The sequence below is a fragment of the Nomascus leucogenys genome, chromosome 17, assembly GCF_006542625.1.
Source record: "Nomascus leucogenys isolate Asia chromosome 17, Asia_NLE_v1, whole genome shotgun sequence".
NCBI classification, from domain to species: Eukaryota; Metazoa; Chordata; class Mammalia; order Primates; family Hylobatidae; genus Nomascus; species Nomascus leucogenys.
The window spans coordinates 35,105,703-35,126,458 of record NC_044397.1 but is presented as its reverse complement, the minus strand read 5'-3'; the positions used below and the strand labels follow the sequence as shown (position 1 = coordinate 35,126,458).

Genomic DNA, 20,756 nt, shown 5'->3' with positions numbered 1-20,756 from the left:
CTGAGAGCACGCGCGTCGCGGGATTGTTGGGGGGGGGCTCTGTTTCCGGAATTCACCGCCCAGTCGCCAGGGGGCGCCCGCGGGAGCCCAGGGCGGGGTGGGGGGTGGCACGCGCCACGTGGCCGGGAGACGCACAGGGCGCCGGCGTCGCCGCGAGGCCTCTGGGCTGGGTTCGTCAGGAGGGTAGGTTCGCGCCGCGCCGCGGAGGGAGGCTGAGCGGGCCGGGCCGGGCGGCAGGGACACGGCGGTACGGTCCTGCGCTCGGGAACGCGGAATGTTGCCCTGGTCGCCGCCGCGGTGGGGCGCGGGCCCGGAGGAGGCTCCCGAGGGACCAGGCCTTGTGGCGGGCAAGGACCAGAGCGAGCCCTGGAGCTCCGGAGCGGACACCCCCAGGGAGCTGGGGACACCCCCATGGGACAGGTGAGGTGCTCGGACGGAGCCGTGGGGGGACAGCGATTGGGGGCCTCCATGCCTTCACCACGCGCTCTGCGGAGGCTTCTCCATTGTCCCTGCTGGAGATTGGGTCCCTCGGCCTCCCTTGCACCAGGCACCCTTGGGCTCCAGGGGAGGGTGCGTGGGGGCGGTGTGGCTGCAGCCTCAGTCCCTGCCCCTCCAGCCCACAGCCCCCATCCCATAGCCCTTCCTGGACCCGGAGAGAACAGCTGCTGCTGCCCCGCCACCCGCCAGGCCCGGCCACTGAGCAGCCCCCAGGAGCCCCAGGTAGGACGGGCCCTGCTGCCTCTACTACCCCTAAGAGCCTCTCACTGACTGTGAGCCTGTTATAATCCGCAAGTGTCCCCCCAGATCCCCGTTCCCCCCAGGTGGCCTGGGAGGTGGCCCCCTCGAGGATGACTCCACTAGCACCCTGGGACCCCAAGTACGAAGCCAAAGCAGGACCTCGGCCGGTGTGGGTGAGTTGGGGGCAAACCTGTGGGGCTGGCTGGGGCGATCATGGAGCTGTGCGGTGGCCTGAGGCTCCAGTGCTCTGTCCTCCTCACCCTAGGGGGCCAATTGGAGCTCAGGAGTCTCGTTCTCAGGCCGGACACTGTGTCACCCCTCGTTCTGGCCCCTGTACGAGGCAGCCTCGGGCAGGGGTCTCAGGCCCGTGGCCCCTGCCACAGGGCATTGGAATGGACAGCAGGCACCCCCGGATGCAGGTACTTCCCTTGGTCCCCTGGGGGCGCAAGGCTGCCCCAACTTCTCCGGGAACCAGTGCCTGGGGTGGGAGCCCGCAGCCCACCACCCTAGTGGTGTTTCCTCCTAGGGTTCCCGGTGATGTGCTGTGAAGACGTCTTCCTCTCGGATCCTCTGCTGCCCCGGGGGCAGCGTGTCCCCCTGTACCTGTCCAAGGCCCCCCAGCAGGTGAGAGCTCTTTCCCCTCCCTGTCCTTACCCCAGCCTCCAGGCTTGCCTGGCAGGAAACACGTTCCATTCTCTCTCTTTAGATGATGGGCTCTCTGAAATTGCTGCCGCCGCCCCCCATCATGTCTGCCAAGGTGCTCCCTGGCCTGTCACCCTCCCGGGGCCCCTCCACTGCCTGGCTCAGCGGGCCGGAGCTGATCGCTCTCACTGGCCTGCTGCAGATGAGCCAGGGGGAGCCTAGGCCCAGCTCCTCCGCAGCTGGCCCCCCAGACCCTACCTCTGACCCACCCAGCCCCTGTGGTAGCCCCAGCAGTTCTCAGGGTGCTGACCTTTCTCTCCCACAGACCCCAGACACCCATTGTCCATAGCCTTCTCGGGGCAGAGTGAGCTGGTTGTGTTGACAATAAAACAGTGTTGGTTTGCAAAACAGGCTCCGTGTGGCTGAGAGCAGAGTAAGTCATAGAGGCAGGAATGGGGTCTCTTTCTGTCCCACTGCAGATCACCCCCTGCTGTGTTAGGCAGAGGGCAAGGGTATCCATGACCTAAGGCGTTTCTGGGCTGACTGGGCAGAGCCCCTTTAAGGAGTGGGTGGGTGGTCTGCATGGCAGTGCAGGGCTGAATGTATAGGAAGCAGGCGGAGGAGTAAGGGGCACCTCACTTTTAGCGGGCACTAGCGGTAATATCCCTGGTGCTCCCACACCTCTTGTGCTGGGGCTCCAGGAGTTAAGTTCTGGGTTGGGTGGGGTAGTTGTCTGGCTCAGAAGAGACACAAAGAACGCACTGCAGGTGTGTGGGGGAGGGTGCCGGTCCATGTGAATGTCACCACTGGCAGAAGGGTGGCCCTGCCACAGCCGACCTGAGACTCTAGCGATTCTTGCACGAACTCTGTAGAGAAACAGAGGATCAAGGCTTCAGCTGAGAAAGCCCAGAAATGTGTAGTCTCAGTGGTTTGGGTGGGGATGGGTTCTAGAATTTTCTCCCATAAAATAGCCCAACTTCTTGGAGAATCTTCTACTCAAGACTTAGGTGCCACAGCTGGAAGGGACAGAGGGGGCAGGACCCCAGCTTGTTGCCCTGCAGGTCACTTGTCCGAGGTGGCATCTGGGCCTTAAAGTCCCTCACACGGTGGGGAGTTAGGAGGCAGGGCGGGGGCATTCCAGTGCTGTTCCCTCCAGTCCCTCCCTCAACCACTCCCCCATCAGTCAGCAGGAGAGAGCTGCCTGGGTCTCAGGTCTCCTCACTGGCACCTCCCAGGAGCTCTAGAACTCCATGCCCGCATAGCTATGCGGGCGGAGCGTGCGGACCCTGGGGACGTCACCAAGTGCCCCCAGAGAAAGAACCAGGTCCAGATCAACATAGCTGAGGCAGCTTGTCAGGGGCTCTGGACTGGCGGTGCCTGTTCTGAGGCTCGCTGGGGCCGATAACTTGGTGCACACTTCACTCCCCAGCCAGCTCTGAGGGGGGCAGGAGCAGCCCTGAGTCCCTACCCGTCCCCAGCCAGCCCCCACATCGCGATGGGCACTCCTGGGCCTGTGTCCAGGCTCCTGAACCCGGACTTGTAGGAATGGGCTGGTAGTCACTCCCCACTCCCTTGGTTATGTAGCCCCCATCCCGCCCCTTGGGGTAGGAGGCTGCTGCCCCCAGCCTCGCCAAGGTCTTAAGGGCTGCTTGATCGATCCCCTCTCCCAGACACCCCCGACGGCTCAGGCCGCTTGACTGGGCTGCAGAAGCCGGGGTCTCAGGGATGGGGGACAGGGAGTCTGAAGGTGCTCATAGGAAGGTCCCTGAGCACCTGGGCCTCATTGTGCCTGGAGAACTTTTTTTTTTTTGAGACAGAGTCTAGCTCTGTTACCTAAGAGTGCACTGGTTGATCTTGGCTCACTGCAACCTCCGCTTCCCCGGTTCAAGCGATTCTCCTGCCTCACTCTCCTGAGTAGCTGGGATTACAGGCATGTGCCGCCACGCCCGGCTAATTTTTGTATTTTTAGTAGAGATAGGATTTCACCATGTTGGCCAGGCTGGCCTCGAACTCCTGACCTCAGGCGATACACCCGCGTTGGCCTCCCAAAGTAATGGGATTACAGGCGTGAGCTGCCGCGCCCGGCCTGTGCCCGGAGAACTCTAAACCTGCAAACCCTTTAATGTTTGAACTTTCGGCGACCTGGGGGAGGGGCGAGCCACGGAGAAACCACAGCCACAAGCCCCCGGGGCCCCCGGAAGCCTGGGGCTCGGGCCTCACCGGCGGCACCGCGCTCCCCGAGCAGGGCGTTGTATCACGCCTGCTGCTCCGCCTCGCCTGCCACCGCCACGCGCAGGCTTCTGTCGCAGGTGTAGAGGACGATCAGGTGGTGCTGGCGCGCGTCTGCGCACTTGCTGGTGGTGCACGCGCCCGCCAGGCTGGGGCTGCGCTCGGCCCGCGCGAAACTTCTGCTCGCTTTTGGAACACTCGGGACGCGGCGGGTCTGCGCACAGGTGGCCGCAGAGCCGCACGTCGGCAGGGCAGGTCCAGGGCAGCAGCTGGCTGAGGGGCACGGTGGCCATTCCCAGCTCTCCCCGGGGCCGCCGCCTGCGGGCTTCATTCAGGGCCGAAGGCAATAAAGTGGCTGCAGGAGAGGCAGAGACGGCTGGGTCTCCGGTCTTGAGCACGGGGAGAGGCCAGCAGGGGTGGGGGTGGGGGTGGGGGTGGGGGTGAGGTGGCGACCTCGGCGGGCTGGGAGCAGCGGCCGGGCAGGCTGCCACCCGTCTTGATGCCCAGCGTCTCTCCCGGGCTCCCGACTGGAAGTTTGGGGCAAGGGCTCTGCGCACAGCGAGTGTCTCGGTGACTGTTGCCCGTGGCCTGGGCTCCCCACTACCTCCCTCCCTCCGCCGACCGCTCCGGAACCCCCACCCCACGAGACTAATCCTCACGTCGCCCGGGAACTGGAGTTGGAGTAGGGAAGTCCAAGAGAGGCGGCCTCGACCCCAAGACTGAGCCTTTATAGGGGCAGAGAGCGTGGGGGCGTCTCTAGCGGTCAGCTGACTGCGGTCCGGACACGTCGTCGGGGCAACCGAGAAAGCCTCGGTGTGAGGCCAGTGATCGGACTTGTGGCAGCGGTGGTGGCGCTGGCGATTAGAGGGCGTTGAACGGGGCCTCCATGCACCCTGCTGGCTCCTGCCACGCCCCCCTCGGCCTGTAGGTGTCCTTCCTGTGTGTACCCCCTTCCCATCGAGGAGTGGTTTTGTGCCCTTCCAAGTAACCAAAGGAGCCACCGCCACTGAGCACTGCGCTGGATTATTTCTGAGCTGGAGATTGTTTCTTGGGAGTTTGGGGTGATAGGAGGTGACTTGGGATAAGTAAGCTCAGGGGGTAGTCCCGGTGCACAGACCATACCCGCTGGAACCCAGTCAAGTGGCCACTGAAGGAGACCTCGGAGGAAGAGGCCATCTCTCAGGAAGACCCCCTCGGGCTGCCCCATTGCTCTGGGCCCCTCCTTGCCACCACTGCCCAAAAATGCCATCCCGGGACCACCTGAAGGCTCCGACCATGGACGTGTGGACTTCCTGGTGGAGGTACCCTTTGCTTCTTGAAAAAATTGCGATTGGGCTGGGGATTGGACATTTTTGCACTCAGTTCTGATCCAAGGACCACTGACCCCCTCAGGGAGATGGGGGTGAAGATGCACCAGACAAACCAGCAGGTGACACCTGGTGGGATCTTAGAGGACCCTGAGATATCACCCAAGGCAAGTAAGGTGCCTAAAGGGGAAAGCCGAGGGTCAGGGAGGAAAGGCCAACATGCAGCCCCCATAAAGATGGCGTTCAGGGAGGAGCTCCCTCAGGGAAGGAACAAGATACGACAAAGACAGAACAAGAGAACAGAAGCAAGGACCCAGACCTAGTCCAAGGGCCAGGGCAGCCTGAGCAGGGTGAGCAGGGTGGGCAGGGCTTCCCGCCACACTTCCTGCTTCCTGGGGAAGGGGCCCCGTGTGAGTGGGAATATGGGAGACAAGTGCCGTGTGCATGGAGCTGGGGTCCTCACACACCTATTCCAAGGTCACATTGAGAGGGAGATGCAGGGAACCAACAGCACCCAGCCAGCAGGCAGGTGGGACCCAGGGCCTGCTCCAGGTGACCTCTGGTAAGCCAAAGCCCCACTGGGGTGCAGGAGAGGCTCGAAGCACAGGTGGTGTGGTGTGGGGCGGGGGTGGGGGGGTGGGGGGCGGGGCTCAGCAACTGCCCAGTGTTGGGTGTTGGCCACAGAAAGGCGATGGCTCCGTAAGTGGCCAACAAAACTGGACTGTGTTCAAGGCCATAGTCCCATGTGGCCAATGGCCTTGATACAGGCACCATGTGCAAAGGGGCAGGGACACAAAGGACATGTGCACACCCCTCCCCCTCCCAGTCCTGCTGCTGCCTCAAAGAGGCCACCAAAGGGCTCCTGTCCCTGCTGCATTCCGAGCCCAGGAGCCTTTTTTACTCCCTGAGACTTGAAGATACCTAAGGAAGATCTCTTTATACCTTCCCCTTCCCACTCCCCATCAACCAGGTCCCCCTGCAGCACCCTTCCTTGTGAAATCACAGCTGCTATGACAGTGACCAGCTCCAAACCACCCTGTGTCACTGAACCTTGGGTGCTGGGTGATGCATGGGCAGGAAAGGCAGGAAGAGCAGGGATCTGAGGGCCTGGGGGCTGGGCAAGCCTCAGGGGTGGGGTGGGTGCTGATCAATGCCAGGTGATCGGACCCACTGAGTACCAGGACAAGCCTGGAGTCACACAACTGGCCTACATCAGTTGCCTTGGCAACACACTGCCCTTGGCCCTACCCCGAAAAGATTTATTTCAGCCAGTAGCCCTGGTAACTTGAGTGGCTCCCCAGGGACAGGAAGTGGCAGAACCTCAGCTCTGCCTCTCCCGACCTGAGGGGTCCACTTTTCATCCCTGTCAGGGATGGTGCACTGTGTTCTCAGCCCCTATGGAGGAATGTTACAGGTTTGGGGGAATCCACGGGGAGGAGACTAGGCTGTTCCAGCGTGCCCCTCCTTCCTCAGCCCGAGGCCTTGCTCCTCTGTGGAAGGCAACACAGGGACAGAACCACACATTCAGCCCCTACCCTCAGCCCCACTCCCATCCCCTGGCCCGCAGGTCTGACCTTCAAGCTCCAATGTGGAGACACTTGGGGGCTGACTCCTGCTTCCTCACACATGGGGATGGCCCACAGGTGACCGACTGGCTGAATGCTGGGGCCATGCTAGAAGACTGCTGTCTGCAGAGCATGGTCCCCGCATTGGCCAGAAGTTCAGTGTGAGCCCAGGTGAGTCACTCTAGCCCCGTGGTGTGTGCGGTGGGTCTGAATCTGCAGCTACCAGGCAATGTTTTCTCCATTTCCTCTCAAGCCAGGCCTTTCTCCATTCTTTACTACTCTCCAGGAGAGGTGGCTTATTGGAGGGCTGGAGCCTGAGCTGCTGGGGCTGTCCCTGGCCAAGGAGGGCAGCTCCTAGTGTCAACCTGTGCCCAGAGAACCCTGGGGCCCGAGGCTGACCTGGCGTTAACTTCTTACTGCTCACCCAGCTCTCACCAGCCAGCAGGCTGGAGTCCTTGTGGGCTGGAGGGAAGGGAGTCTGAAGGGAGGACCCGGGCCTGGCCCCAGATAGTGAGGAGATACTGGGAGACAGCACAGGGTGACAGAAGCAGGGGAAAGCCCTTCGGTTTAGCCTCAGTTCCAAACCTCGGTGCTCCTGGCATTAAGGGAAGGGTGATGGAAGCTGAGGGGAAAGAATAGAAAGGCTCCTCCCCCTAATACACCATAACAGATTCCAGCTTCCCTCCCTCCAGCTCTAAACGGAAAGGAAAGAACTGGTAAGAGAATTAGGTAGAGGGACACAGAGATAATCTAGGGTGGCGAAGAGGGGAGAAAGAGAAGAGATGGAACATGCAAAGGCCAGGGAGTGAAGCGGGAGACCGCCCAGGAGACAGAAGGAGGGCAGAGGCTGGGAGAACAGAACAGAACAGACAGGATGGGTCCTGATTCTTGGAAAAGACAGGGAGGCCAATCCCAGACTTGCCGATAGCGGCAGCTAGAGGTTATTTCCAGAAAAATCTGCAAAGTAAATACACTGATCACCCAATTCCCATATCTCTTTGCTACTCTCTGTGGAAGACCCAGACAAACCCCAAGAATGAATGGCCACGGCAATGGTGGAAAGGGAGGGGCCTCACCTGGCCTTGGGCCAAACAGCAAGATGGCCTGTGCTCAGCCAGGTGAGGTGTTTGCCACCCACCCCCGACCAGGTCTGTCTTGTCACCACACAAATAGCCCAGACACCATAGCTGTTGCCACAACATCCCCAGGTGGAAAGAGCCTGGGGCAGAGAATGTTCTAGACCCAGGAGGGGTCTACTTCCAGCACATCGGCACCAACTTCCTTTGCCCACCCTGGCCCCAGTGGGCATTCCCCTCGCATCCAACAAACTCCGGTCCCTGGGAGTGGCGGCCCCTCTCCCACCACGCTTCTTCTCGTTGCTAATGCGGGACTCTTGTTCAGACAGGGATGGGCTCTGCCCTGTCTCTGGCCAATGGCAGCATTATCACTGGCCCAGGCAGTCCAGCCCAGCAGAGCCAGGTCAAGGATCAGTTATGCTGACTGACCTGCAACCCCTCAAAGTGGCCTGAAGCAAAACCACAAGTGCCGTTTCTTTCGTTCAAATGCAGTTCTTTTCCAACATTGCCTGCAATGAGCTTTGGTGCAGAGATTTGGGGACAGGGAGGCACATGGAGGGAAAAAAAAAAAAAAAAGACCAGGCAATTGCACAAAGCCTTTCCCTGGAAAACCCAGGCTCTGGGGATGGTGGGGGTCAGGACACATGGCTGCCCCCCTCCAGCCCTGGAGCTCCGGCTTTGATGGTCGAGGCACAGACGGGGATTCATCCCATTCCCCACATATGAGAGTGGTCTGGGAGCGAGAGATCGGCTGGGTGTGTGTATATATGCATGTATGTGCATATAGATAGATCTATTTATATATAATAGGCTATATTAGAAAATCCTCTCTATGTATAAATATAAAACACTGGTATCCAAACATGACACCAACAGCTAACTAAAGTGCTTGACAGGAGCTGGGCCCGGGTGAGCTCGATGGTAAACCGCTCATCCTGGGCGCTGGGGAAGCAAAACAATGGGGGACCTCTTCAGCAGGGGGTGCCGCAGGAGGAAAGTGTGTGCTGGCCAAGCTGGGCCACCAAGAGCACTTGGGCCACCTGGGCCCTCTGGGTCTCAGGACTGTCTGGTCACTGCCCAGTCAATACTGTGCCTCGTCTTTCCCCTACCTTCCCCACTGTGCTCCCGTCCACGAGGAGCGCAGCGCTGGTGAGCTGGGCCCAGGGAAGAGCTGTTCCACAGGGAACTGATCCTTTGAAAAAAATCCCTCCCCCTCAACCATCACTCCTCCAGGTCAGGCCCCGCCTGCACTCCTCCTGGGCTTCCTGCCTGGGTGGGGGTGGGACGAGGGAGGGGAGCAGAGGCTTTGTGGAATCTGAGGGCAGCCACCTTTCACCTGTAGGCCCCAAGCAAAGCATTAGCACCTCCACCATCCCCAAGGCCCATAGAAATGCCCACAGGCAAGTGGTCACCAGAGCTCTAGGGAGCAGAGGGCCCCAGAAGGCAGGGAAGAGGCCCCCCAAAAACACAGTGCTACAAGAAGGGGTTGGTGGTTGGAGGCTTGGAGGTGAATGGGCTTGATGAGGGTCCAGTCTAGAAAGAAAGAACAATACATTTTCCGGTTAGGGGAGAGGAGCTGGAAGCTTAGAAGAAAGGCAGCCAGGAGTCCTTTCTCCTGAAAAATCGCTATGCTGAGGAAAGTGGGAAAGTGAGGGAGAAAAGGCCAGGCATGGTGGCTCACACTGTAATCCCAGCACTTTGGCAGGCCGAGGTGGGCTGATCACCTGAGGTCCGGAGTTCAAGACCAGCCTGGCCAACATGGGAAAACCCTATCTCTACTAAAAATACAAAAATTAGCCAGGTGTGGTGGTGCACACCTGTAGTCCCTGCTACTTGGGAGGCTGAGGCAGGAGAATTGCTTGAACTCAGGAGGCAGAGGTTGCGGTGAGCTGAGATTGGGCCTGGGAGACAGAGTGAGACTGTCTCAAAAAAAAAAAAAAAAGGAAAGTGAGGGAGAAGGGAGCCAAGGGCAGGGCTGGAACAGCATAGGAAATGCCAGTGCCCAAAAGAGCTGAGGCCCAAGCTCAGCCCTGGCTTGGACAACGCAGACCTTCATGAGGAAGGGGCACAGGGGCCACCTCATGTCAGCCTCTTCTGGAAGGATTGTCCCAGAGGGAAAGCCCACGAGCCCTACCACAGCACCCCAGCTGGGACACTCACCATGAAGGGGTTGGTGGAGATCCCAGCTGGCTGGCTCAGTGGCCTCTGCCCCAACTTGGCTGATCCTAAGTCCCCGAAGGAAGAGCCTAGGGGGTGAGAGCAGTCACTCAGCTGACACCAGCCTGCCTTCTTGCAGGTGGACAGCAAGGGGTGCCCTCCTAAACTGGGGGAGTAAGGGAACAGAGCAGTGGAAGTACCCGGGCAGGTCTGGTGCTTCCCTGGTCCCCCCCTGCTGGTCAGAAAGGGCACTGCATGGGCTCTGATGAGGTCAGAGGAACAACTAACTGATCTCTATGCAGAGACGGGATGGGGTGAAAGGAGTTGTCCATCTATAGCTCTTACCATTCTGCTGCTGAGCCAGCGGGGTCTGCGGGGGGAACAGCGGTGCTGGGAAGGAGCTGGCAAAGGCCCCGGTGGGTGGCACTGCCTGGGGGAAGCCAGGTCCAGCACTGCTCATCCCAAAGCTGGGCCCTATGGAGTCAAAGATGGAAGGCTCAGGTGAACTTCTGGAAGGTGGGCTGGAGAACTGTTTTTCCTAAGTCCTTCCAAGATGGGAAAATAGGATATAGTTTTTCCCTGACATGAGGAGCAAGGGACCCAGCCTTGGAACTCTTCTGCTTCTCACACCACCGAACAACTCTGCCCTCTCCCTGCCCGGGGGTGCATGGCAGGGAGGGCATGGTGGTTCCAGGCACGGGCGCGGTGGTTCCAGGACTGGGCTAGCCTCCCACTAAACTGCAAAAATGGCACAAACTTCTAACGCTGTCTGTGCTTCAGTTCTCATCTCTAAAATGGGGACAGTCCATCTCCTAGGGCTACTGTGAAGATTAAATCAGGGCCACGAAGCCCTCAGCACTGGGCCCACCACACAGCTCTTCTGTGTTTGCTCTTATTCCTCTCTCCCCGGCCTCAAGGCTTCAGCCAGCATGAGTCTGAGGGGAGAGCAGCAGAGGCTGGGGAGGGCCAGGGTGAGAGGAGACAACAGGCCTGGAGTTGATGGAAGCAGGGAACAGCGTGAGTGTTTCAGGTGGCTTAAGCTTCGGGGCACAGACGGGACTGGGGCTGGGTGCCCAAAGGAACACTGCCGAGGGCTGGAGACAGGAGAATCGTTGCCACTGTCAGTCAACTCTAAAACAGTCTTCAGTGCGGTCTCCGGTAAGTAGCAGCCTGTTTGCTTCTAATTCTAAAATCTGGCTCTGTGACCTGGGTGCTAGGTGGCCTGGCACCGTGTGGGCAGGGGAAGAACCAGGCTGTCTGCTTCTCCCGACAGCGTGAGACGAAGGGTTAAGGGAGAGGCTGCAGTGTAATGTGCGCCTTGGGAGTCTCAGATGGTCAGGACAAGGGACCGTGCTGGAGGCTTACCTGGCGCCAAGCCGTTGGGCTGGAACGGGTTGGTGGAAGGCAGCGGGGGCTGGGCGGCAGGAGCTGCAAAAGGGTTGGTGAAGGCTGCCCAGGTGGAATGGGGAGCGGCAGGAGAGAGAGATGGTTACTTTTTTTCTCACGTGCTTCATCCTGTGATGCCTGAGCATTCCTCTCAATCTCTCCCCTTCCCACCCTGTCCAGAGTTCCCAGACTCCTCCTGGCCTCAGGTCCCCTCCCCTGGGTCTCCACAGGCAGGACTCACCTCCAAAGGCCAGCCCTGTGCTGCTACTGCTGCCCGTCGTGACAGACTGGAGCGGGGGGACCTGACCAGCCATCCCGAAGAGGCTGCAACATGGGGAGAGAGAAGTCATGCACAGCTGCCAGGGCCAATCAAACCTGAGCGAGGGGCCAGAAGATGCCAACCCACCCTGCTCTCCAGGGTGAGTGAGGGAGAGGAGGAGAGGGGAGAACCGCCAGGAGATGCCGATGGGGCTGGGAGGAGCAAGGCCAAGCTTCGGGCGGCTCTCCTGCCCTACAGCAGACTGCCCACTGTCTGTACCTACCTGCTAGGAACACCTGCAGCGGGCACCCCAGGTCCCAGGAAGCTGCCCACGTCTGCGAGGCTGTTTGGCTGATGGGTGGGTGCCAGGGGAGCGGCACCAAATGGAGTCCCCTGGCTGCTCCCTGGGCAGTTGTAGAAAATACAACAGGGAGAGCTGAGGTGAGACAGGGCGGGAGGGGCAGGAGAGGAGATGGAGGTGGTGGTGGTGATGGATTGGAGTCATGGCATGACAGGTGCCCGCTGGGTTCTCTGAGGCAAGCCCATTTTCCCAGGGACCACCCAGTTCAGGAGGTCTTGTCTCCAACCAAGAGTTCTGGGCAAGGTGACAGCCCAGCCCTTCTCCGTGTCCCCTGCGCTCAAAGCTGTGCTGCGGAGAGGAAAGCAGCTTGTCCCCAGGTCAGGCTGTCCTCCTCCTGCTCCAGTTTGGCTTTCATGTCCCACTTTTCTCTCAAGAGATGGAAAAACCTGTCCTTTCCTCAAGCCTGCATTTCCATTTATCAGAACGTGGCAGGGAGGGGCAGGCGGAGGCGCCATGGAGGACAGCAAGTCCCATCACACTCAGGGGGCTCCTGGCCTGTGCAGCCTCCAGCCATCAGCACTGTCCCTTCCCCATTTAGCCGCTGCTTCTTGGGAGGCCACCCCAATGCCCTGAGCCTGGACGCACTGCTCATGGGGCCAGCCCTGCTGCCGGGTTCTCTTGCCTCTCCTGCCCTCCCTCTTCTTCAGAGCCAAAAAGAAAAAGCACAGAGGGCAAGGCCCACATGGAAATCTTACAAAACAGCTGAGGGCCAAGAGTCCTGGAAATTCCAGGCAATCTTGTCTCAGGGGAAGAGGCTGAGTCCCTGTCATTTTAAGAAAGCCTCCTGTCTGTGCATCAAAGTCTCGTCTCTATCTTGGGACCCTATCGACCACACTGGGCTGCTGTGAATGTAAAAGGAGGGTCCAGATGGAAAAAGGCTTTAGTGACAGGACGTGGCGGTTCATGCCTGTAATCCCAATACTTTCAGAGGCCGAGGCGAGCAGATTACTTGAGGCTAGGAGTTCAAGACCACCCTTGGCAACATGGCGAAACCCTGTCTCTACTAAAAATACAAAGATTAGCCAGGCATGGTGGCAGGCGCCTGTAATCCCAGCTACTTCGGAGGCTGAAGTAGAAGAATCACTTGAACCCGGGAAGCGGAGGTTGCAGTGAGCTAGGATCACACCATTGCACTCCAGCCTGGGCAACAAGAGCGAAACTCCGTCTCGAAAAAAAAAAAAAGGACATCTTCCACATGCCAGACATTATGCATAAATAACAGCGACCCAGGCCCTAAATGGGAGAAGCTGAGAATCTAGCAGGGAAGACGAAGTATCCAGTGCCTACCTGCTGCCAGGTCCTGAAGCCCTGCTACCTCTCACTGAGTGTCGGCACTTGTAAGACAGTGCTCTCCTTTGCCACCTCCTTCCTAAATGCCTGGGCTTTCTAGATGAACAAGTGCTGGCTGCCAGCTTCCTCCTGGGCAAGGCTACAATGCCACTGTGCTTACTTGGTCATCAATCCTTTCTAATCCACAAGATATAAGACAGGCTGGAAAGCCACCTGGGTGGGGCCGGGCCCAGTGGCTCACACCTGTAATCCCAGCACTTTGGGAGGCTGAGGCAAGTAGATCGCTTGAGGTCAGGAGTTCGAGACAAGCCTGGCCAACACGGCAAAACCCTGTCTCTACTAAAAGCACAAAAATAAGCTGGGCGTGGTGGTGCATACCTGTAATCCCAGCTACACGGGAGGTTGAGGCACCAGAATCACTTGAACCTGGAAGAGGAAGATTGCAGTGAGCCAAGATTGAGCCACTGCACTCCAGCCTGGGCGACAGGGCTAGACTGTTTCAAAAAAAAAAAAAAAGCCAGCAGCATGGTGTTGGATCCTCTACTGACTCTCCCAGCCGAGGCCTTTGCCTGCCTGCCTGCCTCCAAGTACAGTATGTGGAATTTCCACGCGAGCACGGCTCCCTCTCCTCGGACGGCTCACTCTTTGTACTGCTGTGGTCCTTCATGTTCCAGGAGCTTCACCCAGTGAGGACCAGGCTAGGAGAGAGGCTGCAGGCCATGCTGTGCCTCCCTGTGGACACTAGGGGGCAAAACCATCCCTAGCCCAGGCGGGGTTGGCCCTATGCACAGAGGGTGCATTCTCACAAAGGAGGCAGTGGCCCAAGAAACAACCAGTACTCCTGTTTGCTTTTCATTTCATGCACTTTTTTTTTTTTTTTTTTGAGACAGGGTCTCATTCCAGTTGCCCAGGCTGGAGTGCAGTGGGATGATCTCAGCTCACTGCAGCCTCAACCTTCAGGGCTCAGCTGATTCTCCCACCTTAGCCTCCTGAGTAGCTGGGACTACAGGCACGCACCACCATGTCCAGCTAATTATTTGTATTTTTGGTAGAGATGAAGTTTTGCCATGTTGCCCAGGCTGGTCTCGAATCCGTGAGCTCAGGTGATCCACCCACCTCAGCCTCCCCAAGTGATGGGATTACAGGCATGAGCCACCACACCCGGCCTTCATGCGCTTCTTACACCACGCAGCTAGATTTCTTCCCTGCCTTATCACAGTTTGAGGGAGAGAAGCAGTTTTGAAAACCTCCCCTCTCTCCATACTCCCCCTGAGAAATATAAAAATAAAAGCAGGTTTGTCAGAAGAGACACCCACCTCTCAAAATCTCCTCTCTCATTTCACACCCAATAGCTAAGTCACACTCACGGGAACACCTGCATGATCATGGTGTAGTGGGAAGTGGTTCTGCCAATTATCAGCATTAGATCTGGGCCAAGTTGAGCCAGTTTCCTGCAAAGGGAAGCTCTTTCCTTCCTCATGGACATAATGCACGAAGGCACCCAACAATGGCAGGATCCTCGGAAATGTTCCTTGGCTCTGGGTTTGGCTACAGATGGACTGTTTTTTTTTTTTTTTTTTGTCTGAGACAGAGTCTTGCTCTGTCGCCCAGGCTGGAGTGCAGTGGCGCAATCTCAGCTCACTGCTACCTCAGCCTCCTGGGTTCAAGCAATCTTCCTGCCTCAGCCTCCCCAGTAGCTGGGACTAGTCACGCACCACCATGCCTGGCTAATTTTTGTATTTCGGTAGAGAGGGGTTTCACCATGTAGGCCAGGCTGGTTTCAAACTTCTGACCTCAAATGATGCACCCCACTCAGCCTCCCAAAGTGCCGGGATTACAGGTATGAGCCACTGCGCCCAGTGATTGACTGCTTTTTGAGACAGCCAGATAGTGGACAAAAGGTTTAATGCTTGGGACATCCGTGGAGCTGAGCCCTTCCTTCACTCTGAGTCTGCCCCAAAAACTGTCTTTATGGTGAAACCCTGTCTCTACTAAAAATACAAAAAATTAGCCAGGTGTGGTGGTGGGCACCTGTAGTCCCAGCTACTCAGGAGGCTGAGGCAGGAGAATGGCGTGAACCCGGGAGGCGGAGCTTGCAGTAGGCCGAGATCGTGCCACTGCACTCCAGCCTGGGTGACAGAGTGAGACTCCATCTAAAAACAAAAACAAAAATAAAAAAAAACTCTGTCTTTAGAGCAATCAATTGCACTGGGAAGGCATTTCAGAGGGGACGCATCTATAACAACTTTATATAGGCTGTTTCCTCGAGTGCTCCCATTCCTAGGAGCACACCTTTCTTACTAAATTGAATATTCCTGCACCAATGTACAATTCCTGCCAACAGCGCACAAGAAGGTCCTTTTCCCCACATAATACTGGCCATTATCAATCTAAAAATTTTGCCAATATGATGTGCAAAACTATCTTATCCTAGTTTGCATTTCTCTGATTAGTTAGGTTGAGGATACTTTCTTTTGTTTTTTTTTCTTTTTTGAGACAAAGTCTTGCTCTTGTCGCCCAGGCTGGAGCGCAATAGCACGATCTCTGCTCACTGCAACCTCCACCTCCCGGGTTCAAGTGATTCTCCTGCCTCAGCCTTCCAAATAGCTGCTATTACAGGCGCCCGCCACCACGCCCAGCTAACATTTGTATTTTTAGCAGAGACGGGGTTTCACCATATTGGCAAGGCTGGTCTCAAACTCCTGACCTCAGGTGATCCACCTGCCTCAGCTTCCCAAACTGCTGGGATTATAGGCATGAGCCACCACGCCTGGCCTATTTTCATTTTTTTTTTTTTTCTGTATGTTACCTGCTTATATGTCTTGTCCATTATTATATTTTCATATTCACAGGAATTTTAAAAATACTTTATGGATACTAACTTCCATCTGTTTTCCATGTTGTAACTTCTCTCCATCTGTTTCATGCCTTTAAGCTTTGTTTATGTCATCTTTTATCATATAGAATGTGACCTATGGCCAGGCATGGTGGCCCATGCCTATAATCCCAGAACTTTGGGAGGCCAAGCCAGGTGGATCACTTGAAGTCAGGAGATTGAGACCGGCCTAGCCAACATGGTGAAACCCCGTCTCTACTAAAAATACAAAAATTAGCCGGGCATGGTGGCATGCGCCTGTAATCCTGCTACTCAGGAGGCTGAGACAGGAGAATCACTTGAATGAGATCGTGCCATTGCACTCCAGCCTGGGCAACAGAGTAAGACTCTGTCTCAAAAAACACACAAACAAAAAAACAAAACAAAACAACAACAAAAACCAGAATGTGACCTATGTGATTTCTCTTTGTCAGAATTTATGGAGATTTTGTTTCCTATAGTTTCTTACTTGTCTGTTAGTCATGTGGGAAAGCATATTATAGTCTCCTACTCCTTTGGCTTATTAAATTCTGATTGTGTCTAATAGTTTTTGCTTTGTGAATCTCATGGGTATGCGGTCAGTTATTTTAAGTACATGATTTTGAGAACCTCTCTGTGAATTTTAACTTTTTTTTTTTTTTTTGCGACAGAGTCTTACTCTGTCACTCGGGCTGGAATGCAGTGGCAGGATCTCGGCTCACTGCAGCCTCTGTCTCCCAGATTCAAGTGATTCTCCTGCCTCAGTCCCCTGAGTAGCTGGGATTACAGGCGCCTGCCACCATGCCCAGCTAATTTTTGCATTTTGAGTAGAGACAGTGTTTCACCATGTTGGCCAGGCTGATGCCAAACTCCTGACCTCAGGTGATCTGCCCACCTGGGCCTCCCAAAGTGCTGGGATCACAGGTGTGAGCCACCACGCCCGGCCAACTTTTATCAATATGAAATGTTTCTTCTTGTCGCCCTCCAAAACGATAAAATAAAAACAAAAGCAGCTAATCAGCTCACAGTGGCACAGTGAGAAGGCTGTGGGCAGAGCATGAGTCAAGAAGTCTGGGTTCTGGTCTCAGCTTGGTCACTCTGTGGCCTGCATGACTAGGGAAATTGCTTAACTGCCTTATCTGTCAGATGGCCAAATTTTAAGGGTTCCTTCCAGCCCTCAAAACTCTATGATCAGAGGCACTTGGGTAGGCTCTGGGGTGGGGAGAATAACTTACCAAAGCTGTAACTTTCAGTTAGCATCTGACTGGCTGGCAGTGAGGTTGGAGAAGAGAAGGGTGGGTAGAGGAAGGGAGAAAGAAAGAGTGTACGTCACTGGCTTTACCCCAGACATCTGAGCCTGACGGCAAGCACTGCAGCTGCCCTCCCATGTGTCCAGGATGTCCAAAGGCAGAAGGCACCCAAAGGCTATGAAGACTCAACATGTAGAGCTTAGGAAGGAGCAGAATGCTTTAAGAAGGCCTGAAGAATCTCTTGCAATGGCTAAATAACATAGTTTATTTGGTTTTGTTTGTTCATTCATTTGTTTTGAGACAGGGTCTCACTTTGTCACCCAGACTGGAGTGCAATGGCACAATAATCACTCACTATAGCCTCAAACTCCTGGGCTCAAGCGATCCTCCCACCTCGGCCTACCAAAGTGTTAGGATTACAGGCGTGTGCCATTGTGGCTGGCAGCAACATAGTTTACAGGCCTTTGGTCTTAGAGGGATGGATGAGGACTTCTGGAGACTACCTTGACCCTTGACCCTTTGGGACAGTGTACTATGCAGACAAGAGCACCTTAGAGAAAAAGTCACATCCATTTTCAATTTTTCTAGGACTCAGGTCTTCCATACTTCCTAGTGAAAAGTTTCCTAGTGTATAACCCACACAGCTCCTGCTGCAATCTTAGTCATTTTCCTTTCATGAAAAAGCAGAACAGTAGAGCCCCCTCTCCCTGACAAGAATGTGTCAGACACGCTCATCCCCTCCTGGAGCTGCTTCTCTTTGTGCTTTGCTGCTTTGTGCAGTTCTTTAGGATAGTGAGGATATGAATGAAAGGTGATTTATGGACATGAACAAATGGACACGGTTGGAAGAGAAAGGAAGCCAGTGGGGCAGAGTTTACCTGCAGGAGTTGGCTGGGCCTGGAACGGGGCTTGACCAGCTGGAGGGGGGCTTCCAAACACAGAAGAGCTGGGGCCACTGCTAAAGGCATCAAAGTTGGCAAAGCCTCCGTGGGAAGGTGTCTGGCCTGTAGGTGGAAGAAACATAAAGGTTATGTAGAAAATTGTCGGGTGTGGTAGCTCACGCCTGTAATTCCAGCACTTTGGGAGGCCGAGGCGGGCAGATCACTTGAGGTCAGAAGTTCAAGACCAGCCTGGCCAACATGGTGAAACCTGTCTCCACTAAAAATATAAAAATTAGCTGGGCGTGGTGGTGCATGCCTATAATCCCAGCTACCTCGGAGGCTGAGGCATGAGAATTGCTTAAATCTGGGAGGTGGAGGTTGCAGTGAGCCGAGATTGTGCCACTCTACTCTAGCCTGGGTGACAGAATGAGACTCTGATTCAAAAAAAAAAAAAAAACAGAAAAAGAAAAGAAAATGTATATGCCTATCCATGTAATATAGCTACTAATTCTAAAGGCCAAAGGCCACTCTTATGGGACATCTGCCTTTCCACAGGGTTCTCTTCAGAGGGAAATGGGTGGGGCCTGGAGCCAAGAGCCAGACCCACACAGGGGGACAGGGGCACCCAGGGCCTCCAGGTTCACTCCCTGCCCTCTTCTGTCCTTACTCCATGAGGCATTAACATTTTTGTCAGGGCCTAGTTTGGAGCATGAACATTTTTTTTCATGGAGGAAGGAGCTTGAATTTTTTTTTTTTTTTTTTTTTTTTTTGAGATGGAGATGGAATCTCACTCTGTCACCTAGGCTGGAGTCCAGTGGCGCGACTGTGGTTCACTGCAACCTCCACCTCCTAGGTTCAAGCAATTCTCCTGCCTCAGCCTCCCGAGTAGCTGGGACTACAGGCACGTGCCACCACACTTGGCTAATTTTTTTTTTTCTTTTTAGTAGAGATGGGGTTTCACCATGTTGGCCAGGCTAGTCTTGAACTCCTGACCTCAGGTGATCTGCCCGCCTCAGCCTCTCAAATGCTAGGATAACCGGTGTGAGCCACTGTGTCCGGCTTGAAAATTTTTAAAAAGGGAAAACAGATTCTATGCTGCTGAACCCTCTACTGGCTATTGCTGATTTGGGGGAAGAATAATCTTTGGTGAAATGGAACACATGATAATCCCCCTCCTCCCATTTTAACAGAGACAGAAAATAATAAAAAAAGGCTATTTCCAGTATTCTAAAAGGAAGTGCTAGGAGCCCTCAACTGTAATGTTTTAGGATCAAACTCCCAAACATAATCCTGGCTGTACTTATTTGACCCCAATCCTCCCAGCGTCACTGCTTCAGAGTGACCTTCACATTTGTTTGCATGAGAAGATCTAGAGCCATGGTCACCTCCAGGGACTGGATCTCTCATGTTGTAAGTATATATGCTGTAGGGAGGGTCCCATCCCAAAACCCACTTACCCCCAAAGGCAGGGAATGCAGCAAAAGCTGGTGCCATCTGGGGTGCAGCAAAGGGGTCTCCACCGATGTCAGCCAGCAGGTCAGTACTGGCTTTTTTGACAGAGGAGTGGGGAGGTGGCTGAGTGCTCCGGGCCTGGGATGTCCGAGCGTGAGACTGACTGACGGGCTTGGAGGAGAAGGAATGCATACAGCCCTTAGAATCCCAGACATGCCCCAGGCCCTCCTCTGGCTCTCCAGGTTGCCCTCAGATAGGCAGGTAGAGAGAGAAGACAGTGAGTAACTGCCCTCAACCTAGAAGTTTCCTGGGCAGGAGCTGCGTTAGCCCCTCACAGCTCATATCGTCCTCATCTTCTCAGTACACCTGCTCCAAGAACCACACATTTTACAGAACATGAGCCAAGGTAACCCTGAGATATACAGGAATATTGCCCGACACTGCCCCCGGGGCTGTTACTCCTCAACTTTCCCAGGTATTGGACACCATGTTCCAGCCCCTTCTGTGTTTCTTTGATGGAATGCTCAGGTTTGGAGCTGATATTCTGACTTTCCTAAATACCACTTCCTGTTAGGTTCTGACTTCCAAAAGATATGAGGTCCAGAAGTGACAAATACAAGATACAGGTTAACAGCAGAGCCGAGACCCAACTCACAGCTCCTGCACTGTTGTATGCTAAGTCCAGGGAATCTGATTCAGGAAACTGACACTCCTGTCTCCCACATCTCAACAGAAACATGATGAGCAGATCTGAGAGTTACCTGGCTCGAGGTGGAGGCAGCAACTGAGAGAGATGGTGCAGGATCACCCAGAAGTGTCCGAAGGGGCTTCCCTTCTGGGATGGAGCCCTGCACAGGGGTGGAGGCACTGCCTTTGGTATAAGTGGGCCCCTTGACTTGGTCTGGGGGGACATACCTTTGAGAAAGAATAATTAGGCTGTAAAGAGAGGGATAAAACTTTGGACCACACTCAGCTTAGGTGTTTGGGAAGACGCAGGTTACAGGAGTCAAAATCTATGCTCATTTTTCTCTACTAATTCCCTTTTTTGAAGGGAACTGAGCAACTTAGCAAAGTTCTGCCTATCTTGAGCATCCCCTTGAACATCTTTTGGTTTTTTTGAGACAGGGTCTCACTCTGTCGCCCAGGCTGGAGTGCAGTGGGGCAATGTTGGCTCAACACAGCCTTAACCACCCAGGCTCAAGTGATTCTCCTGCCTCCGCCTCCCAAGTAGCTGGGACCACAAATAAGTACATGCTACCATGCCTGGCTAATTTTTTAATTATTTGTAGAGATGAGGTCTCGCTATGTT

The 20,756-nt window shown here is 55.4% G+C and overlaps 3 protein-coding genes across 5 annotated transcripts in view; 1 reads left to right on the top strand and 2 right to left on the bottom strand.

The window, feature by feature from the left end:
* SAP25 (Sin3A associated protein 25) lies at positions 1-1,788 on the top strand. Of its 2 annotated transcripts, none has more exons than XM_030797288.1 (6): positions 1-420; positions 638-720; positions 805-911; positions 1,004-1,157; positions 1,265-1,362; positions 1,445-1,788. In XM_030797288.1, the coding sequence occupies exons 1-6, from the start codon at positions 275-277 to the stop codon at positions 1,727-1,729; spliced, it is 873 nt and encodes a 290-aa protein (XP_030653148.1). In that variant the 5' UTR covers positions 1-274; the 3' UTR covers positions 1,730-1,788. The 2 variants fall into 2 exon arrangements, with proteins under 2 accessions (XP_030653148.1, XP_012351910.1); XM_012496456.2 differs by having other exon boundaries at positions 617-720.
* Positions 1,789-3,526: 1,738 nt separating this feature from the next.
* On the bottom strand, positions 3,527-4,858 carry LOC115830804. Its single transcript, XM_030795583.1, is given in 3 exon segments — positions 3,527-3,779; positions 3,781-4,699; positions 4,768-4,858. Coding segments are annotated over 3 exon segments (1,155 nt in total). The 3' UTR covers positions 3,527-3,634.
* Positions 4,859-5,834: 976 nt separating this feature from the next.
* The window catches only part of AGFG2 (ArfGAP with FG repeats 2), a 28,722-nt gene continuing 13,800 nt past the window's right edge, over positions 5,835-20,756 (bottom strand). Inside the window, exons 4-13 of one of the 2 annotated variants that reach the window (XM_030797277.1) lie at positions 20,209-20,362; positions 19,453-19,618; positions 17,993-18,118; positions 17,100-17,132; positions 11,643-11,763; positions 11,342-11,424; positions 11,080-11,163; positions 10,060-10,188; positions 9,718-9,803; positions 5,835-9,090 (exon numbers count right to left, since the gene is read on the bottom strand). In XM_030797277.1, coding sequence (XP_030653137.1) covers positions 9,031-9,090; positions 9,718-9,803; positions 10,060-10,188; positions 11,080-11,163; positions 11,342-11,424; positions 11,643-11,763; positions 17,100-17,132; positions 17,993-18,118; positions 19,453-19,618; positions 20,209-20,362 — 1,042 coding nt within the window. In that variant the 3' untranslated portion in view covers positions 5,835-9,030. The remainder of the gene's footprint in view (positions 9,091-9,717; positions 9,804-10,059; positions 10,189-11,079; positions 11,164-11,341; positions 11,425-11,642; positions 11,764-17,099; positions 17,133-17,992; positions 18,119-19,452; positions 19,619-20,208; positions 20,363-20,756) is intronic. The other variant, XM_003278097.3, reaches the window with a different exon arrangement.